The sequence below is a fragment of the Dermacentor albipictus genome, chromosome 3 (assembly GCF_038994185.2).
Source record: "Dermacentor albipictus isolate Rhodes 1998 colony chromosome 3, USDA_Dalb.pri_finalv2, whole genome shotgun sequence".
Taxonomy (NCBI): domain Eukaryota; kingdom Metazoa; phylum Arthropoda; class Arachnida; order Ixodida; family Ixodidae; genus Dermacentor; species Dermacentor albipictus.
The window spans coordinates 159,276,007-159,296,275 of NC_091823.1; the positions used below are offsets into that span (position 1 = coordinate 159,276,007).

At 48.2% G+C, this 20,269-nt stretch overlaps 1 protein-coding gene across 1 annotated transcript; it reads right to left on the minus strand.

Moving 5' to 3' along the window:
• Positions 1–1,591: 1,591 nt before the first annotated feature.
• LOC135908694 (prolyl 4-hydroxylase subunit alpha-2-like) lies at positions 1,592–19,931 on the minus strand. The gene is made up of 2 exons (XM_065440552.1): positions 18,898–19,931; positions 1,592–2,125 (listed from the first exon to the last, which is right to left on the minus strand). Exons 1-2 carry the CDS (start codon positions 19,903–19,905, stop codon positions 1,631–1,633), a joined length of 1,503 nt encoding a protein of 500 aa, XP_065296624.1. The 5' UTR covers positions 19,906–19,931; the 3' UTR covers positions 1,592–1,630.
• Between the last annotated feature and the right edge of the window lie 338 nt (positions 19,932–20,269).

The following is a 20,269-nucleotide window of genomic DNA, read 5'->3' on the forward strand; positions in this document are numbered from 1 at the left end:
GTCTGGCGAATCAAAAGGAAAAAAAACCACGCGCTCACTTACGGTTGCAGCACCCTGCCATCCGGTTCATTTGTTCGCTGTTGCCGGTTCCTGCGGAGTCCCTGGGTCGAAGGCTCGCTCTTCTTCGCCACTCCCAGTTTCTTCGGACCTCTTTCGACGAAGGCTCCCTCTTCTTCACTCTTCCCGGTTCCTTAGGATCTCTCTCGACGAAGGTTGATCCATAGCGCTGCCACCAGCTGTTGCATTCGGAGGCGATCTCACCGCTGCCAACCAGTTGTAGGGGTTGGCGGACGCACTTCGGGATGAAAAAAAACTTGGAAGGGTTTATTTTACATTATTTACAGTGAGGTGAGAGTCAAGTAACAGTCGTACAGTCATAACGGGCCGGCAGCAACTCGGACGCTGCGGCCCGCGGCAAGAAGTTCGAGAGAGGTGAATCAGGGAATGCTCTGATACCTCTGGAATCCTTTTTTAAACCCTTCGAGGACTGGAAGTCGCGTCATGTTCGGCCAATGGGAGAGTCCGCTCAGATGACGCCATTTTCGGCCAATGGTAGGCGCCCGTGCGGCGGTGTCACACCCGGCGGCTCCCTGCGGTCTTGCCTTGCCGACTTGCAATGCGCTCTTCAAAGGCGGACAAGGGGGACGCTTGGGCCCCATTGTCCGAGGGCCTCCCTACTCCCGGCGGTACGGCCTCGCTGGCTTGCAAATGCCTTCTTCAAAGGCGACCGGTGCGACGCTGCCAGGCCTTCCCGGTACATCACAGCCATCTGGCTTCGGGACTCACGTTACCTGGAACAGTGCCGGGCTATCCCCTCGCTTTCTGGAAGAGCCAAGCATTGAATAGCTCCACCGGTGGCGTACGAAGTGGCGGCCTTCAACTTGTTTGCACGTTCGCGCCTCTGGAATGTGCTTTCCGCATTTCTGCGCTTCTCAATTAGTTGTGCTGCGATTCGATGTGGTCTGGGGAACTCGAAGTAGGTGCAGGAAACAGCCCCATATCTAACAGCGGTTTCAGCATAAATGCAATTTTGTGACCGATCGCGACGACCGCCCGCTTTTTACGTACCGCCCGCGTGCGGTGCGGCTTGCGGCGATGGGCGGCTCGAGCGTAAATCGGCCCTTCACATTTACTGCGGTCGCGCGCAACGTTTCATGGGGGTAATCTGAGGGGGATGGGGAATTCGTTCGCTGATGCGGCCACTCATGACGTCAGCGCTCTGACAGCAAGCGTCCGCATTCATCGAGCGAGATGCGTTCATATTTCCATGTGCTCAGCGCTTGTTAATTTAGTTAGTAAGCAAATGTTTGCAGCAGTTTATACAGCTGATAAACCTACTAATCTTATGCGTATAGCTCTCTAATAATTAACTATCTCAATCAATGTTTCGCCTTTCAGGAAACCCAGTCACTTTCTTCTCTCCCTTACCGGCTACTCAGTGTGTTGCATCAAGCAAAGAGCGGATCTGCTCGGCTCATTTCTGTCTTTACAGAAAATGATCAATTCGGCGAGGCGGGGCCTTTCACGTACGTTGAAATCGTAATTTCGAAAAGGATGAAATTTGTATAATTTGATCGAGTCAGACCCAAAGCGAGGTTCTCGATTTTCTTAGGCGCACGTGACCATGGCGTCAGCCGGGCGTGTTGTAGTGCACGACGAGGTTGTTTCGCTCGTGAATCCACTTGGTCACGATCCACTTGGAGCCCGACAGGACGGGACAGCCAACGTGCGTCGTGAGCTCGTCCGCCCTCCTTTTCTGGTGCCAGAAAGAAAGCTCAGCGGGGAACTCGCTCCCATCATACGGTTCTACGTCGTACCAGAAGAGGGCGTCGCCAACGCGTGGTTTCACCGCGACGCCCAGCTTGACGAACGCTGTTGCACCTCCCGCGGCGACGTCTGTGAGGTACATGAGCATGGTGGCCAGTCGGTTGCCGTTCTTACTGGCCACGGGGTTGGCCACCTTGTTGAACTTGTGGGCGTCCATGTGGGGCGTGTAGTGTCCGCCGAGGCCGTAGTTTGCCACCTGATACGCCTCGGCCGATTCCAGCGACACACCAGTAGTGACCTCAATGCGCCGAGAGAGGCGCTGCAGAAAGTTGTGCTTGGAGTCCCGGAGCCAGGACACCTGCAGGTGTGTAAAATAATGAGGAAGAATGAAGTAAAGTTCCAATTATTACGGTATTATCATTTCTTTGTTTTGTATTTGTTGACTTGTTCTCAATAAGCCTGTTCGCCAAAGCACGTAAGTGATCTGTTAAAGCATAATTCGTGTTCCTAGCATAAAATTTTTAGTTAAGTTACTCGTAATTTCGAGGCCGGGTATATATATTTTGGCCTGAAATATAGTATTTTCTCGTTTCTTGTTTAGCCAGGGCACACGTAAGAGGTTCAATTCCTGTTTAATGACAACGGTTATTCATCCCTAATTGTTTTATTTGTTGTAAAATGATGTAGATGAATGTTTACGTTGTTATTGACGTTTTAAATATCGCACTACTAATTTGGAATGTAACTGTAGCTTTAGATATTGATTCCTTGTCTCAGAGTGGAAACTGATATAAAACGAGCCATGCTGGCGAGGCTTAAAAAGAATTGCGGCCGAACCCACTTCACCACGACTGTAAACGTTAATACGATCAGCATTCAAGCAATGTAGCGATACTTGGCATTGCTGAAGGCGCCCTTATTTGCAATCTGTGGAGGTCAGTCTGTGAGTGCCATTGCTGCGGCTGTGCGACACACACTGCCCGGGATACGCCCACTCTGCTAAGATACTGGCTCGTCAGGGTTGTCCATCACTATGAAGGCATCATCACGACCGCATGATGGCAGGGCAGTGACGACGATGGAACCATGAAGGCGGTATGACGACAATGGGATGAAGGACGATTCTAAAATGAGGGACGATGGTACAACGACGATAGCGGGACGACGACCGCATGAATACGATTGGACGAAGACTGCTGTGTGACGGTAATGTCTAGACGACTATGGGGTGGTGGCGACGGTGAGAGAACAAACAGATCGGAAAGCTGGAAGGATGGAACGACCGCGACGGCATAACAAAAAGACAATATGACAACGAGTGTACGAAGAGGAGGGAATGACGCCAATAGCACGATAAAGGCGACGTAACCCCATGACGACAGTATGAATGCGAAAAAGAACGGCGCCGATGAAACGACGAATGCAGTATGACGGCCACGGCATGGCGACAGTGCGATGACGACCATGACCCGACAATAAATCAGGAAGGAACAGCACCAGCTACGACGATCGCGAGAGGGAGATCGACACAGAACAAGCGTCATCCTGTATGCACCATCTAGCCCAAATGAATGTTGTCCTGGACCTGACAATGGCAGCACGATCACGATTGAATGACGGCTGTATAATTACGGCGACGTTATGACGTGGGATGGCACAAGCTAGTAGAAAATTTGGATCATTTGGTCGGCGTAAGAGACTTTAGGGAAATAGCTACTCAAATTGTGTAAAATAGGCAAAGAATAAGAAGGGTAACTAAGGCAAGTGATTTGTTGTTCACTACAACAATATAATCCAATAGATAATGATGCAAAGGAAAGCATTTGTTGCCTTTAGTTGATGTGTAGAAATTATAAACGTAAGGGAATTGAAAGTCGACGATGGAACAGTTTGCCGCTGGTGGTAGAACAACCTAATGAGGATCCGACCTTCATCGACGGCAGGTTGTTGCTTGGTTCTCGTTGATTTTCCTTTGGCTTGTCAATTCCATGAATAACTTAGGTAATTTCCCTCATGTTTTCCTTGGTATCATTATCTGTTGGCTTCACATGGTTGTGGCTAAAGCTTGATACAGAATGCTGTTCACATTAAAATTTAAAGCTGCATTAACCATCGATGATTAACTTTGAGATCACTTCTTTGTCACGTGTTTGGCCATGTCTGAACCCATTTGTCCGAAACTTTTAGCTCCATCTATTGCTTATGGGACAGACGACTTACAAAGAAAAGTTATAGGATTTCAAATATAATCAACTTAAGAAAATGGAACTTCAATTTTGTATCACTTATGGCCACATGACAAACTTGGACTGCAGACACTCTTATATTTCTTCTTTGTTTTCCTCATGCACGATGCGAAGTAGAGACTGGTTATGTTCAAACTTCCTTTCTTCCCAGCATCTCCTCCTCCTTCGTTTTATCTGGTTTGCTTTCTGATGACGTCAGTGCCTCTTCACACTCTTTGACTTCATGTTTCAAATTCTACACTATCCTGTTCGCACTCGTTCATTTATCGGTGCGAGGCAACGAGATTTTGTCCAGAAGGTACGTATACACGAAGAAATGCTAGTGAATTTTATGCTGCATGAATTCTAAGAAAAGAAAATACAACGGATGATAGTTGGGATCTATGTATAGCGAAGCTTTGTGAGAGCGCACAAAGAATCGATATGCGAGTAGATGCACGCACGCCACACACGCGCACGCAAGCACGCGCTAACACAAATTTCACCGAGCCTTTTATTCAGCGGCGCTGTTGACAAGCGGACGCCTTGAACGCATCGTGGTTTCAGTGGCAGCATGCGCATTCATACGTAGCGTAATTTCAATCCTTTTTATCTGCAATAAGGGTTTACTTCCTCATTACGTACAGCTGCGGATGCGCGAAGGCGAAGCGTTCATCTTCATTTCCCCTTCATTTCTCCGCACGACCGGCGCCATCGCTGGCGCGAATGCTTACGATGGATGGATGGATGCTATGAGCGTCCCCTTTGGAACGGGGCTGTCGGTTGCGCCACCAAGCTCTTGCTATTATACTGCCTACTGTCCTACTTAGGTAAAAAAAAGAACAAGAAGAAAACCGCGCAATGAATTCCCATAACTACATTTTCTGACCCCCTAGTGTGAACGTTTTTTGCCTTTTCCCTACTTTTCTTCCACCAATCTTCCAATCGCCTCTTACTAATCTCTATTGCGGACATGTTTACTTTCCTCCTGCTCTCGCTAAACCCAAGGGAGTCGATTGGGGGCTAAATCAACCGCTGGGCAAATATCTTCACAATATATTAAAACGTGCTCCATCGTTTCCCTAGCTTTACCGCAGCAAGCACATGCTTCTTCTTCCTTCTTATATCTCGCTTTATAGGTGCGTGTTCTAAGGCATCCTGATCTCGCTTCGAAAAATAATGAGCTTCCCTTCGAGTTATCATAAATTGTTTGTTTCCTGATTTCGTTTTTCGCTCTTAAGTAGTTGCTCTTGGCAGGTTTCCATTGCCGTCACCCACGAGGTTATTTCAGCCTCTCCGACTTTCCGCTTGATGTCATTTGTTGCTGTGCTGCTCACCTAGCCCGTACAAAAAATTATTGAGAAGGCATTGAAATATTGTTGGTCAATGTTGAGTTTTTTATTGAGGAAATATTGAGAGTTTGTTGGATAATTGTTGGGTTGAGTGTTTAGGACTCTTGAATATCGGCCACTGAAATTTAATTGAAACACCACTGGGTAGCTTAATGTTGAATAATTGTTAAGTTACCATTGAAAGTCCATTGTGCTTAGACGGCCCGTTGTGTTTGTTTTGTTGAATAGTTGTTGAGTTACCATTGATTCTGCGTTGAACTGACATTGTGGTAGTTCTGTTGACCTGTTGTTGAGGTAATATTGCCACAGCATTGAAAAGCATATTGTGGCACAGTTGAGATGCCATTGATATTTCAGAAGTCGCCATTGAAATATGATTGTTTCGTTGGGCTAGTGTATTTTTATTCATATATTGAAATTGCTTCGCTGTTCACACTTGCATGCCCCGGTGCCTGCTCATAACTTTCCCAAACACAAACAAAATCAAAGGAGAGACTGATCAACTTGAAGTACCTTTAGTTACACTAAAGATGCGTGCACGTGAATCATTACAGTAGATAAGGCACAACTACATCGAACCTGGAGGCATAGGCTAGTGCCTACAGCACTCTAGCAGTGTAAATACATCTGAAAAATCTATACATATGAATCCAATCAAAACGATCATTGTGCTCTTCACTTTCGGCTTAAGTTTATGACTAGAAGGCAAAGCGACTCAAAAGGCAGGCATTAAGCATACCCTTGTAACAACCAACTTTGAACACATGAACACTTGAAGCTGCTTGCATGTGAATACACAAAAGACATATGACTATGTTACATTAAAATGTTGCGCACACTAACACATCACAGGAAGAGCTACGGCTGACTGTGAGGAGGCAAAATAACAAACTTGAAACAAATGACTTCACGTAAATATGTACAACCTTTAGCACACGTCTTTTACCGGGATTAAAATTTAATGAAGTACCAAAGTAGACTTGCCTGAGCTTTGTATTCGAGATATATATATTTTCATGTTGCCCAATTTTTTTATAAAATATCATCACTCAACTTAGCTATTATTTGACGAGACATCATTTAGAAAGTTGTCGGGCATGGTGAACACCTGAATCGTGTTTCTGACAAGCCAGGATTGCTTTCTTCAGAAATAAACCTGTAAAGCTTTTGTGTAATGAAAGCAGCTCATCTCCATGGCACAAGTCAAGAACAGTACACCATTTGATTATGTTAATTTGGGGTACAGAAGAGTTTGTTAGTGGCATTTACTCAATTTAGTGAGCTCATTTTTAGGTAATTTTTCTGGACTTGCACAAAGCTAATTAAAGCACTTTTTGGGGTCTTTTTCCCTATACCCAGCAACTAAGTTGTACCTCAGTCAATAAAGAGATAAGGAAAGGCTAATACCTTGAACGATAAGAGAAAAAATAATTATTTAGCACAGAAAATTGGTAGTAACACATGGCTAACACAATTCCAAACAGCCAAATAAATGGTCACCTGCACTTTCAGTATCAAGCACCCCAGAAATAGTCATAAAGGATGAGAAAAGGTTCCAATGACTCGACAGCCAGATTGCTGAGACAGTGAAAAACGCAAATAAATGCATATACGAAACACCAATTACCTGAATTTCGCAGATAAAATATTAAAATAGCACCAGAATTTTGCTGCATAATATACATAAAGGTTGCATAAAAATTGGGCAAAGCAGTAACTGAAAGACAGAGGGAGCTGCAGCACCCATGTTGAAAAAGATTACAAGAAAAATGATATATGTGCATATTTGAGCCCACAATTTTCGCTCCAACATATAGAAAAAGAACGCATGCACTTAGATCATGAAAAGGTTCATGTGCCTGGAGAATGCAGCGCAGTACAAAGAAGCGTCATGAGAACCGAAAAGTAGATCTTACTACGAATGCTTGCAACCTACAATCAGGCATGTGCCATGTCATGCCTTGAATGGATGAAATGCATAAATCCTACACACAAAGGAAGTTACCATTACTCTTATTGGCTTCCTCAGGGGACTCCTTGAAGTTGAACTAGAAAAATGTACTCAGTGTACAAAATGTACAAAATGTACAAAGACAAGACCCTATAGCGTTCTTCCTGAAATAAACAGCGCAAATAACTTCATGTATCAATTCTATGGGCACTTCGCCAATTCGGTGTACATTTATATTTGACAACCACCCAAACAGAGACGAGAAGGATGAATTAAGGTAGGAACACACATGAACGCTGACTCAACTAGAAGTTTATTCGTGAAGACGAAGATTTTAAACACACTGGCCAACTTCACAAAGAAAAAGCCATGGATGCGCAGCATAAACAGCCAGGCACAACAAAAAAGGACCGAAATACGTCCTGTAGAATAAACATGTGCGTCAAAAACTAACAAAAACATGAAAACTGAAAGGTTTCTCCTGTAAGTGATATTAACGAGAAGTACTGCAGCAACTCTTTCCTACTAAGGGTCACAGAAATCTTGCTTATGATTATTTCTTCGTGATCAATAAATAATGCTTCCATAGGTCCTCCTGTGTTCTGGTCTTTGTGATGAAACAATCGTTCTTTCTACTCTATACCGCAACATAAGAGGAGTTCCAGGAGCAATATTTATTGATCACAAACGAAACAAATGCATAACCAAGTTATCTGTTGCCCTTAGTGGGAAAAAGTTGCAGTTCTCAAAAGAGTATTTCTCGTTGGGTATTATCACTTATCGGACAAATCTTTCGCTTTTTCGAAAGATTTGACCGGCAGTTCTCGTTTTTCACGCACGTTTATTCTACATGACATGGCTTTTTCATATTTTTGTCTTGTCGCACGTGGCTGTTTCTGCCACGCTTGCACGGATTTTTACCTTTGCCAAGTTGACCAGTGTGTTTAATATCTTTGTCATCAAAAGCAAACTTTAAGTAGAGCTTGCGCTCGTGTGTGCTCCTACCTATTTCGTCGTCCGTCGTCCGCCTCTGTTCGTGCTGCTGTTTACAGTACGCACGTATCACTTGGTTAGGCTGGTAAGCATTCTCACAAACAAAAGTAAATGCCTCCCCTCAAAAGGTAGCCCATCCTTTACTACTAAACGCCAGAGCAAATCGAAAGTAAGCCTTCACAGCGTCCATGGGGCAGCTAGTACACCACAGAGCAGCACAAAAAATAGTTGAAAATCCCACTTGATGGAGAGTGGCAACAGAGATGCCAGCTTGCTAGTGAATCAGCCACATATCAACGGGTGTCTCTTGCACGACGCCAAGGTGCTTTTGGCGTAGAACACTTTAGCATCTGGGAATTTACTGCATACGTAACCTGTGAGAAGGGAATGTGGAGAGAAAATGAGATTGCGCGGATTAAGAATCTGCCACACACTGCACATAACTACGCACGAAATAGAAGTACACACTATACCGTCAAGTAAAAGTTTGCGACTATTTACGAGTGCCGTCGAGAAAAGGAAGAAATGGGTTGCTACGGTAAATGTTAGCTGAAACACGCACAGCGATGTTTCAGTGGGGAAAATATTCCCGGCTCTCTCGCAGAACCAAAGACCACGCGACAGTGCATAGCCCATACCAAACAGATATCGAATCTTTGGGGAGAAGTCCGGTAGAAGGAATGACCTAAACATACGCCGAGAGCGTAGCGAGCGTGAGCGTGCCTGTACGAGTGAGAACATGTACCGCTTCTTTGAAGCTAGCCGCTCCGGCGTGGTTCCGATCATCCCGCGCGATTTGTGTGCAGAACGTCGCGTACACGCCCTTGCGCGTTTTGCGCGTGTTAGGAATGGCCGTACGGGGTGGCAACGTGCCAGCTTTCAGCCCGCTGCGCGTGTTCCAAGCCCCACAGACGAGGCGCCTTCTGAGAGCTACGGATGACAGGCGGCCACGTGGCGCGCGGTCAGCTCTGGAATGTGGTGCGCCGCCGCGCCACCCGGGACGGCGCACAGTTCTACGAGGCCCTCGGTCGACGACACCGCGGGCTATGCTGTACCGAGAGTTCTACAAGGCCCTCTGACGTCAATACCAAGAGCTGTGCGGCACTGAAACCTGTGTGTGTGCAACACGAACATTTCCGTCCACGGGGCGCTCGAACGTGTTAGCCTTTGTGTGTGTAGGCTCGAACGTGTTAGCCTTTGTGTGTGTGGGCTGTACTGCGGGGCGGCGGCAAGTTTACAATGATTGGACGAACATTCCCGACCACTCGTGCTCCGTCCACGCCGAACGATGACGTCAAGCGGAGAGCTTATAAGCAGCGTTTGCCGGCTGCTAGAGCGTGCTCGTGCTCGTGTCGTGCTCGTGTCGTACTTGTCGTTGGGAGCTGAGTGCTCGATGTTATGCTGAAAATGTAGTAGTGAGCTGTGTGCTCGAATGCTGTTTGCTGAATGTTAATCTTGCGGGCTCCATATGGGAGTCGCGCTAGAATGCCGATGTATGTCTTGTCTTAAAATATGTTCATCCTGTAAATAAATCCTGTTAACCGAGTTCCTCATCTACGACCTTCGACTCCTCCAAATGGTGGCAGCGGCGAGGTAGTCCGACGACTCCTACATCTGCTTGACAGCGGTAGGATCGTCTGACGAACCCGATAACTGGTGGCAGCGGTGGGATCGTCCGACAACCCTGACAACTGAATGGCAGCGGAGGGATCCGACTACGGCTCCTAGATCGGCCTACGACTCGGGAGACAGCAACGGCAGCTGACGGACGTTGGCACATGGTGACCGACCGGCATCCTGATCAAGTTGGAGGCGACTTGGGCGACCACCTCTTGCAATTGACTGGATACGGCGGGGAAGGACTGGTGATATGGTGCTGCTTCAGTGGGTAAGCGTTTGGTTTTGGCTGTAAGATTTACCAGGCTTCATTTTCACTGTGTTTTTGGATTTGATTCGCTGGGGATCTTTTACTTGTATTTTGATTTGCGTGGGTATCGCAACAAGTATTGTGTGACAGCAGAGCCAAAGCTTATAGTAGCGACCATGGTCCTAATGTGTTTGACGAGGGCTGACCTGTTGTGGTTGTGTGAGGAGATAGAGGTAAACGTAGAGGAGGACTTGACGGAAGCAGAAATTCGTAAGGCAATTCTAGGAAGTAACAATGATGCGAAATTCATAGAACAAATGAGTAAACGAATTCTAAGCAAAAAGCGGGAACAGGAATCAATTAAGCAAGAATGCCAAGAGCGTGAGGGAAAACGCCAAGAGCGTGAGCAAAAACGGCAGGAGGTTGAAAAGGAAATGGCAGCAGTGAAGAAACAGATACAGGATTTGCAGCAGTTAGACGCACGAGGAGAACAGCGGCTTGAGAAATCTGTAGGCTGGACGCAGCGTAAGTGTGAGGAAGTAGATAGCAGATTTTGCGCAAAAGCCGAGGAAAGTAGTAGTACCTGTGAGAATAGCAACACGTTCATAAGTGAACTCGAAGTGCTAGCAGCTAACGATGCCTTAGTGGCAGCAGAGGCCGTTAAAGGCCAGAGTGAGAGCGACGAGGTGCTGTGCCAACAGAGGACTGTAGAGACAGCTAGGCCAGCTGCGAACAAATTGGCACAGTTACCGCGTGTGTGCGTCGCATCTCATGGTATCGAGGTCGTTAGCGAGGTACAGAATACTACGGACTTGACAGACGCGAGCACCCATGTCGAGTCAGATCTGCGTGCAGAAGAGAAGTGCCAGCTGGACTATGCAGTTGAGAGTAGTTCTCGGGATGGCGAGCTCCGTAGCTCACGAGAGAACAACTGCATTGTCCAGGGATCGGTGCGGCTCTCCGCCAGTCTAGGTAGCCTAGAGAGGGATGATTCAGTTATTAATCATTCAGACTGTGCGCGTGAGACAGCGATCGAGACCGACGGACTGTGTGTCGATGCACAGCGTGAGCTGGGCAATGCAGTAGAGGGCATTTCGCAAGAGTGCGAGTTGTCTAACTCGAGTAAAGCCTGCTGCATTGTGCCAGAGTCGGTCGAGCTGTGCGCCAGTCGAGGCAGAGAGAATGTTGATTTAAATGAAAATCAATCAGACTGCGTGGGTAAGAGACCGATCTGGGCCGACGAGATGTGTAACGGCCAGCACGAGGCGCGAGATGACGGCATGAAAGGGAGTTCGAGGAGAAAGCGCCGCAAAAAGAAGCGCCGAAAAGATCGGAATGCGGTGACTAATGTAGCGCCGCCAAAGACGGCGAGAGAACCAGAAGGGCAGGGCGCGGAGAAACGACAGGTGCGGTTGTCACGGACGATGTTGACGCATCGAACCAGTTCGAGCCACCGGTCAAAGAGGGACCGAGAAGCTTGTTCTGCACGGACGCGGACAAAGGGCACGGGGCAGTCAAATTCCTCGTCGTTCCGTCGTTCTCTTCGAAGCTCAGCGTGCAGTACAAAGAAGCGCAAGGTGGCAAGACGAGACCAGGTGGGGAGTAGCGATGCGGTCAGTCGAGGTCATGTTGAAAGCGGGGCGCGGGGACGCAAATTGGCAGGAGACCGTAACGTCTTGGGGGAGCTGATAGTGAGTCAGCCCTTTTTTTGTTCCTCCGTAGCCAGAGTAGCTTGTAAAGTGCGACCACCTCGAGTCCGGCTGAAAGTATGAGTCAGTCGTAAGCAATCGGGAACGGGAAGCCAGGAGAGCTTCCGTAGAAGTGAAACGTGTTTTGTTTTATTTTTGAACATTTGCAAATTTTCGCGATCTGAGACTAGGATTTCTTTCAATATGTAAGGTATGAGCTCTGTTTATGATTTGTTTGAGAAGCTCGAGATTTGAAAGATGCGTTTTAAGTAAACCTGTAGTCTCGCGAGATGTTCATTAATAAGTACATAGGCTTTCTTTTTTATGTGTGTGAGTAACCTGAAGGTCAAGGTTATCGTTGAGAGGCCTATCGTAACGCGCGTGTGTGTTATTTAACCTTCTTTCTTTTTAAGTGTTTTTTGAATTTTAAGGTTAAGCGCGTAGATTTTCAGTAAGTGCGTGATTTGCACTGAGAAGAGCTCTTAGGTCCATTAGCGCGTGTCCTGTGCGGACGGAAGGAAGCAGAACGTTGATGACTGGGTTGCTCGTGTGTGTCGAGGGCAGCCGTATTCTGACTTCTCTAGTACGCGTGCGAAGAGCTAGTTAGTAAAAGACACATTTGTTAAGAGGTTCCTCTGTGTTACGTAAGTTAGGCAAGAGTGGTTGTTTGTTTAAGGAGCGTGTCCTGTGTGGATTAAAGGAACAAATGTGAGTCAGCGTGATGAAAACTTTGCATGATGCAAGCACGTGTTCGGAATAGGGACCACAAACTTGGCGCGTTTGTGTTGACGTACCTGTAGAGTTGGCCAGACGGTTCAGTGGCAGCAGTACATGAAATAAGTACGCCACTGCGATAGGGTAAGAACAGGCTGTTCGTGAAGTTAAGCTGCTGAAGTTATGATTGAGTATTGGTGTTTGAAAGGCTTCAGTTTAATTCTGCGTAAACCTTTACTCTTCTTCAGCGTGACGGTCGGGTTTGGTCGAACTCAGGAGGAACGTGAACGCTCGTGAACGTGAACTCATGAGGAACGTGAACGCTCGAGGAACGAACGCTCGTCGCGTACACGCTCTTTCGCGTTTTGCGCGTGTTAGGAATGACCGTACGGGGTGGCAACGTGCCAGCTTTCAGCCCGCTGCGCGTGTTCCAAGCCCCCCAGACGAGGCGCCTTGTGAGAGCTACGGATGACAGGCGGCCACGTGGCGCGCGGTCAGCTCTGGAATGTGGTGCGCCGCCGCGCCACCCGGGACGGCGCACAGTTCTACGAGGCCCTCGGTCGACGACACCGCGGGCTATGCTGTACCGAGAGTTCTACAAGGCCCTCTGACGTCAACACCGAGAGCTGTGCGGCACTGAAACCTGTGTGTGTGCAACACGAACATTTCCGTCCACGGGGCGCTCGAACGTGTTAGCCTTTGTGTGTGTGGGCTCGAACGTGTTAGCCTTTGTGTGTGTGGGCTGTACTGCGGGGCGGCGGCAAGTTTACAATGATTGGACGAACATTCCCGACCACTCGTGCTCCGTCCACGCCGAACGATGACGTCAAGCGGAGAGCTTATAAGCAGCGTTTGCCGGCTGCTAGAGCGTGCTCGTGCTCGTGTCGTGCTCGTGTCGTACTCGTCGTTGGGAGCTGAGTGCTCGATGTTATGCTGAAAATGTAGTAGTGAGCTGTGTGCTCGAATGCTGTTTGCTGAATGTTAATCTTGCGGGCTCCATATGGGAGTCGCGCTAGAATGCGGATGTATGTCTTGTCTTAAAATATGTTCATCCTGTAAATAAATCCTGTTAACCGAGTTCCTCATCTACGACCTTCGACTCCTCCAAATGGTGGCAGCGGCGAGGTAGTCCGACGACTCCTACATCTGCTTGACAGCGGTAGGATCGTCTAACGAACCCGACACGCGCTAGCGTCCGCGCAGTGAGCGAGCTTCATGCACGCGTCATTATTCACCGCGCAAACGGTGCTCGAGTGCGACGCTTAGCTCGAGGCGACAACGCGCCGATTGGCGCTCCTTTCGCTTCTGGAAACAACGCACATTCGGATCGGTCCAACTCAAAGAGGCAGCAGAGAACGGTGGCATGTTTCGGCTATCACTTATTAAAATTGTACAGTACGCCTTCAACGGCAACCCGCCGCGCTAGATAAAGATGCTTACTGCGGTAGTTTTGGCGGTGATAGACGATAAGGTGAGTCCGTCGGCGGCTCGGTTCTTTGACCACGTCACCACACCTCTGTTCATTTGCGCTGTGTATCCGTGTACAGTCACCGCGCGGAAGCTGTGACTAATCGGTTGGCCGTTCTCCGCAAATCCCAGAGAGGCGAAATATGTTTTGCGGTGCGCCGCATCATTAGCCGCAACCTAAATCGAGGCGCGCTTAACCGCTACGGCACAAAAGGTGATCACACTAACCGTATGGTATACGATGAGCCACTACGAAAAAAAAAAAATAATTCTGATGTTCCACGTGCCAAACCAACGATCTGATTATGAGGCACGTCGTAGTCGGGGACTCCGCATTAATTTTGACTTCCTGGAAATTTTTACGTGCATACAATGCACAATGCACGAGCGTTTTTGCATTCCGCTCCTTTGGAATGCGGCCGTTGCAGGGATCGTATCCACGACCTCGAGCCCCAAATTGCCACGGAGGCCGCCATAGTTACGAAATGCGTAAGCGTGAAGTGCAACACTGCCTTCCGGTACGAGTGTGGTACAAGCGTAGCACAGCTGCACACCTGCTGCACGATTATTTGTCGCGGTTCTCCTAAGCTCGTAGTGCCTGCCTAAATACCTTGAAAGGCAGCGCGCCTCTCACGTATCGGAACGCGATAACAAGCGCTTAGACTGCATACGTGAGCCCCCGTGAAAGATGACGTGGCCACTGTACAAAATTATCACTGCGCAGAGAAGCCGATCCTTATGTTCCAATTGTGTTCTCTCATACAAATGAAGCAAACGTTATTAGACAGGAACAAATGAAGCAATGCAATTTTACGCACATGGGGCGCCGCTGCCTCTTCGCCTACCATTGTTTCAAACGAAGTGACGGCGGCAGCGAGAGTTAGTATCGCGCGCATTTGCTCCGGAGCATGCGGTTTGCTTGAAGAAAGTGAACGGTGTGCTTAACATGTCACGCTCGTCAATGTCAAAATAGAAAAGAAGGCTACGTGCCCAAGAAAACGAGATTGCTGACCTATCTTCAGAAGTGCGGTTGCGACTGTTTCGGGGTGCCTTCTCTTCAACAGGCATCATGGCCTCTGCCGCGCAACTCATTAAAACCGTCAGGCTCGCACATCAGTAGAAGACTAGTAGCTGGGTGAGCCAACCACTTCAACGGATAAACGTCCCACTTAACGTCGTTAAAGCATTTCACTGAAATGTGCGTCATGATGTCTGAAAAGAAAATACTTTCATCAAAAAGCACGAGGCGTGAACCACCGCACAACTGCAACCAAATAACTGAGTCCAAAAGCCGTTCACAGCTTCACATGGCTTCACTATCGTATTCAGTTATAAAAATCTTTCAAACACAAAATAACGGCACTTAAGAACCACTAATTAATTAGCAATAATTTTTCATCAACTAACCTTCATAAATTTTTAAGAACTTCCTAATTTATAGCGTAAACAATAAATACTACGACCGAAAAATGCGACTACGAAACTAGCGGTAACCGTGTGTACTGTTGCAAAACTGTGCGCAAAACGAAGCTCGGTTGCGCCCGCTTGCGCGCGCACATATACGCCCGAACGCTACCCTAACATTTGTAGCGCCACCTAGAAATAAAGGTTATTACTAGTTTTGCTACTTTAACAAAAATAAAGCTTCCAAAATTGTTTGTAGCGTCTTTGCAGATGACAAGGTGACAAGGTACGATAAGAGTCCGTTACCTGTATTTCTTTCATTTCCCTTTGGTGTTCTTAACTGAACATACGAGATCTGCAGGCTTGGGACATGAGATGACGACAGTTCGGCGAGGCTAAAATAAATCGCGTGCTTCTTTGATCTCTAGTACCACGGACACTGGATAAAAAACTATATTTGCTTTACGGACAGAGGGTACGTCGCAGGAAATTCCAAGACCTCACCCGTGTATGTTTGTAGCGTGTGCGCGCTTGCATCCTACGGTTCCCACAGTGCGGCCGAAGCTCGAAGGTAGCGTCGTCGCCTGTCGGCACCTGTCTTATCGCCGGCCGCGCTGCCGCCGTGTCTACATTCGGGGAACTCCACATGCGCGTAGTCACCGTGTTTGCAAGTGAATTTCGCATTCTTCTGCTCCCCGAAACGTGCTCATTTCGGATCGCACCAATGGTTATGTCATCTAGTGTATGTTAAAACGACGATGGCATTTGTACACCGGCGAAGAAATAAATCGTTATGAACTTGGGCGGTCATGAATCTAGTCTAACGTTGCAGTTTTTACGTAGCGAAGATGGCTACGAACGTGGGGCGGTCCCGGAGACAGGCGCTTCAAAGCGCCAGCTGTAGCGACAGCACCAGGAAGTGGCACGCGGCGCACACGCCAAGCATTTCAGAGCTTACTGGCTTTCGAATGAGAGGAGTATGCGCGCGCTCGTGGCCTATTGGTTAGAGTACCGGGCTCGACGGCCGACGTTCGATTCCACCTCATCGGTCTCACAATTGTCTTTTAATGAAAGCGAGGCGAAAGAAGAACCTACTTGCCGCAAAGTGACAGGAATGAGGTGGAAACGCATCGCAAAACGTGTTTGGAATGTCTTCATATGCGAGTCCTAATTATTGTATACTGGACTCAACTGCTACACAACAAAAGAAGAACTAGAAAAATCGACACAAATTACCCAATAAATTGTTTATTGTGAACACTCAACGGTAATATTGTTGTGCAAGGGTTGAGTGAACTCAATTGCTTTCGAAAATTTGTTGAAGTCCGCTGTTTTAACAATTCCCCAACATTATATCAATGGTTATTCAACACTCATTTTTGTACGGGCTAGAGGCCGCATACTTGCTGGTAAGCTTCCTAGTCCCCCCCCCCCCCCCCCCCTGTGAATCAATGTTGGTTTCTGTATAAATACCTCAACACTCCACCAGCCCATTTACTTTCTTGCAGATTCCTCAATCGTTCTTCATAATCAATTTTAATGTGCGCTTTCCTCACTTTAAAACCTGTCCAGCCATATGACCCTGCACAGCTTCCTTTGTAGTCTTCCCGTGAGCGCCCAATGCGAGGTGTCCCACTGACTTTTGGTTTCCATCGAGTCCTGATTGTACCCCTGATTTCAAGCAAACAACCACATTTCCAAAAGTAAGTCCTGGAACCATTACACCTTTCCACATACCCCGGATCACCTCATACCTACTGTGTTCCAATTGCGTTCCTTGCTTCATTTCTCTTCCCCTTTACTGTTATTGTTTTTTCCTGTGTTTACATATATCTATTGCCTTTGTTTATCCATATACCAAGATATTTATATTCTTTCACCCGACGTATTTCTTGGTCCTCTATTGCCACTGTCTGTTCACTGTTTTCCTTGATTAACCTAGCTGATTTTCCAACGCCAAATTTCAAACCTAAATGCTCGCCTTCCAGTCCATTGATATTAGCCAGAAGTTGCAAATCACTTTGCTTGTTAGCTAGCAACACAATGCCGTCCGGATAAAATAAACCTGGAAGCTGCTCATCACCGACAGAGGAACGGCTTTTACAGCAGAGCTCACCCAAGCCATTCTGCAGTACAGCCAGACAAGCCACAGGAGGACAACTGCCTACCATCCGCAGACGAATGGTCTCACGGAGCGCCTGAACAAGACCCTCGCCGACATGCTAGCACTGTACGTCGACGTCGAACACAAGATGTGGGACGCGGTCCTGCCGTACGTAACCTTTGCGTACAACACGGCGGTGCAAGAAACAACACAGATCACGCCGTTTAAGCTGGTTTACGGCAGGAAACCGACGACAACGCTCGACGCCATGCTGCCGCACGTAACTGACGAAGAGAACGTTGACGTCGCTAGCTATCTCCAGCGCGCCGAAGAAGCCCGACAGCTCGCCCGCCTGCGAATCAAGAGCCAGCAGGGGACCGATAGCCGACACTACAACCTCCGACGACGCTTCGTCGAGTGTCAGCCTGACGACCGTGTTTGGGTCTGGACCCCGATACGCCGACGAGGACTCAGTGAGAAACTACTCCGACGCTATTTCGGACCCTACAAGGTCATCCGACGTATTGGCGCTCTGGACTATGAGGTCCTCCCAGACGGCATTTCGCATTCACAGCGGCGCCGCGCACGATCTGAAGTGGTCCACGTGGTGCGGCTTAAACCCTTTTACGGACGCTGACGAACTTCGTCATTTTTGTTCTTTTCTTTGCTACGAGTGCTTTTGTTTATTACCTTCGTTTGTTTGCAGCATCGGGTCGATGCTTTTTAAGAGGGGGGTATTGACACGTGTACTTATCTTTATCGGGCGACCACGTTTCGCCGCTCAAAAACTGTAATCGCACAGCGAGGGACGCGCCTGCATGTATCCGACGTTTCTGGAAAGTTATCGATGCTTCTACCCAGCTGTCTGTTGTCGCCGAACCTTGTGTTATCTGATTTCATCGCGTAACGCGAATGGTGTAGAACTTTGTGGAAGGCACGCGGGTCCAAACGATTAGTCTGGAACATTCGACGACTGCTCTATAAAAGCCGACGCGCTTGACTCGCTGATCAGATTTACGACGATCGCCGACTGTGTTCGCCGCTCTCGTTGTGCTTTGAGTGTAGCCTGTTTTGTGGGCACAGGTTCACCCAATAAAAGCTAGTTTTGCATTTCACAGTATTTCTACTGTGTTCTTTGACGTCACGACCACGTGACAATATGAATGCTTGGAGGTGAGCGCCATCTGGCGCTGCTGCAAGGAATCCAGCGGAGAGCGCGACACTCGCGCTCTGGCGTAATTGTGTAGCCTATTCGGCGACTGAACAGGTGCGAAGCTCCCACGGTCGGGAAACTCGACGAGATTCGCAAAGACAAGCTTCGCTTTAAACCACGGCCATATGGTCGCAAAATCAATGCGCTCTTACCTTGCCGATCCGTTTCCAGCTTCGCATTCCCTTAACGGTTTTCGGGGAATAAATTCCTGCACGCTTGAATCCCTTCTGAGCCGCTGATCGGATGAAGTGCACTTCCGATGGGGAGAGGAAGTCGCTGATGACCACCACTCGTGGCTTGAGCGACAGCACCTCTAACTTGAGCGGCTGAAGAATCAAGCGTGGGTCTCCAAAGTTCGTGGACATCTTGCACACGAGTCTGCTTCCAGACGGCCTCAAGAATCCTTGTTGGACACAGACATTCTTGTACTCGTTGATATCCGACTCCGGCGAGGAAGGGTAGCTTCTGCCCGCCTTCGTATAAATAGACTCTGCCCATCGCTGCAACCGAGGCCAGCGCTCGTCGTTTGCCTGTAACCAACCGAGGCCTAATCGAAGGATCCGGAAAGAACCTCTTGTTGGGGACGACGACGTCTCTGAAAGCGCTGCTCGAACCCAGGCGGAGGTGTTTCCATACTCTGCTTCAATCGAACAGCCCCTGGCCACGCAAGCGAAGTCTTCGGGTGAAGCGGCTGGCAGCAGGCGGGACTTCATGGCTGCCATCTTAGTCGCCGGGATATTGTACAGGTGCTGCAACTTACAGATTCCAATAGCGGCTCCTGCGACATCACTGTCCGTCGGCCACCACTCCCTGAAGGAAGGCGAAAGGAAAGCGGTGGGAAGACTTCTTAGAGAGGGACGCGTGGCACTCAGGGTCGCGTACGAGTTCAAATTGGTGAGCTCGCTCAGGAAGAGGAACTTTCCCAAGGCGCCCTGACCGGTTCGCAGCGACTTGGCGTTCCTCAATGTTTCGTAGCGGCTTATGGCAGCGGCCAGCTTACGCTCTTGCAACAGGATGTAGAAGTGGCCGTCTTCGAGACCGACGTGTTCGGTGCCCACGGACTTCTGCATGTCTTCCGTTGCCGTGAACAGGTCGGAGGCGCACGAGGCGACGTGGAACGTGAACGCGATGGAAACGAGGCTTCGAAACGCAGGCGGCATTCTTGTGTATTTGTTTGCCGCCCTGTCACCGGCTCATACCCACTATGCGGGATTGGCCAAGATGCGCGTGGAATTAGAAGTTGATTGGTGATTCCACGAAAACAACTGAGACAGTTGGGAAACAATCAAAATAAGTGAAAATAACTACTAACTACAAGTTTATTGAAGAAGAAAACTTTTTGAAAGTATTATGAAATCATTAGCGGCTCAGAAAGCATCCTCATGACATTGCCTACGAGAGGTGGCTCTGAGAGAGGGAATTTCAGGAACTGAAAAAATTCATTCAAAATTTTTCAAATGGTGTTTTTAAAATGCTCTTCCTTCCATGTGTAAATGTTCTAAGCAATAAGAAAAAAAAAAGATC

Bases quoted from the DNA above. Each gene is read 5' to 3' on its own strand.
- LOC135908694 (XM_065440552.1), bottom strand. From the start codon at position 19,905: ATGCCGCCTGCGTTTCGAAGCCTCGTTTCCATCGCGTTCACGTTCCAC. The intron at 2,126-18,897 runs GTAAGAGCGCAT...ACACACCTGCAG, and splicing joins GCTGGAAACGGATCGGCAAG to GTGTCCTGGCTCCGGGACTC.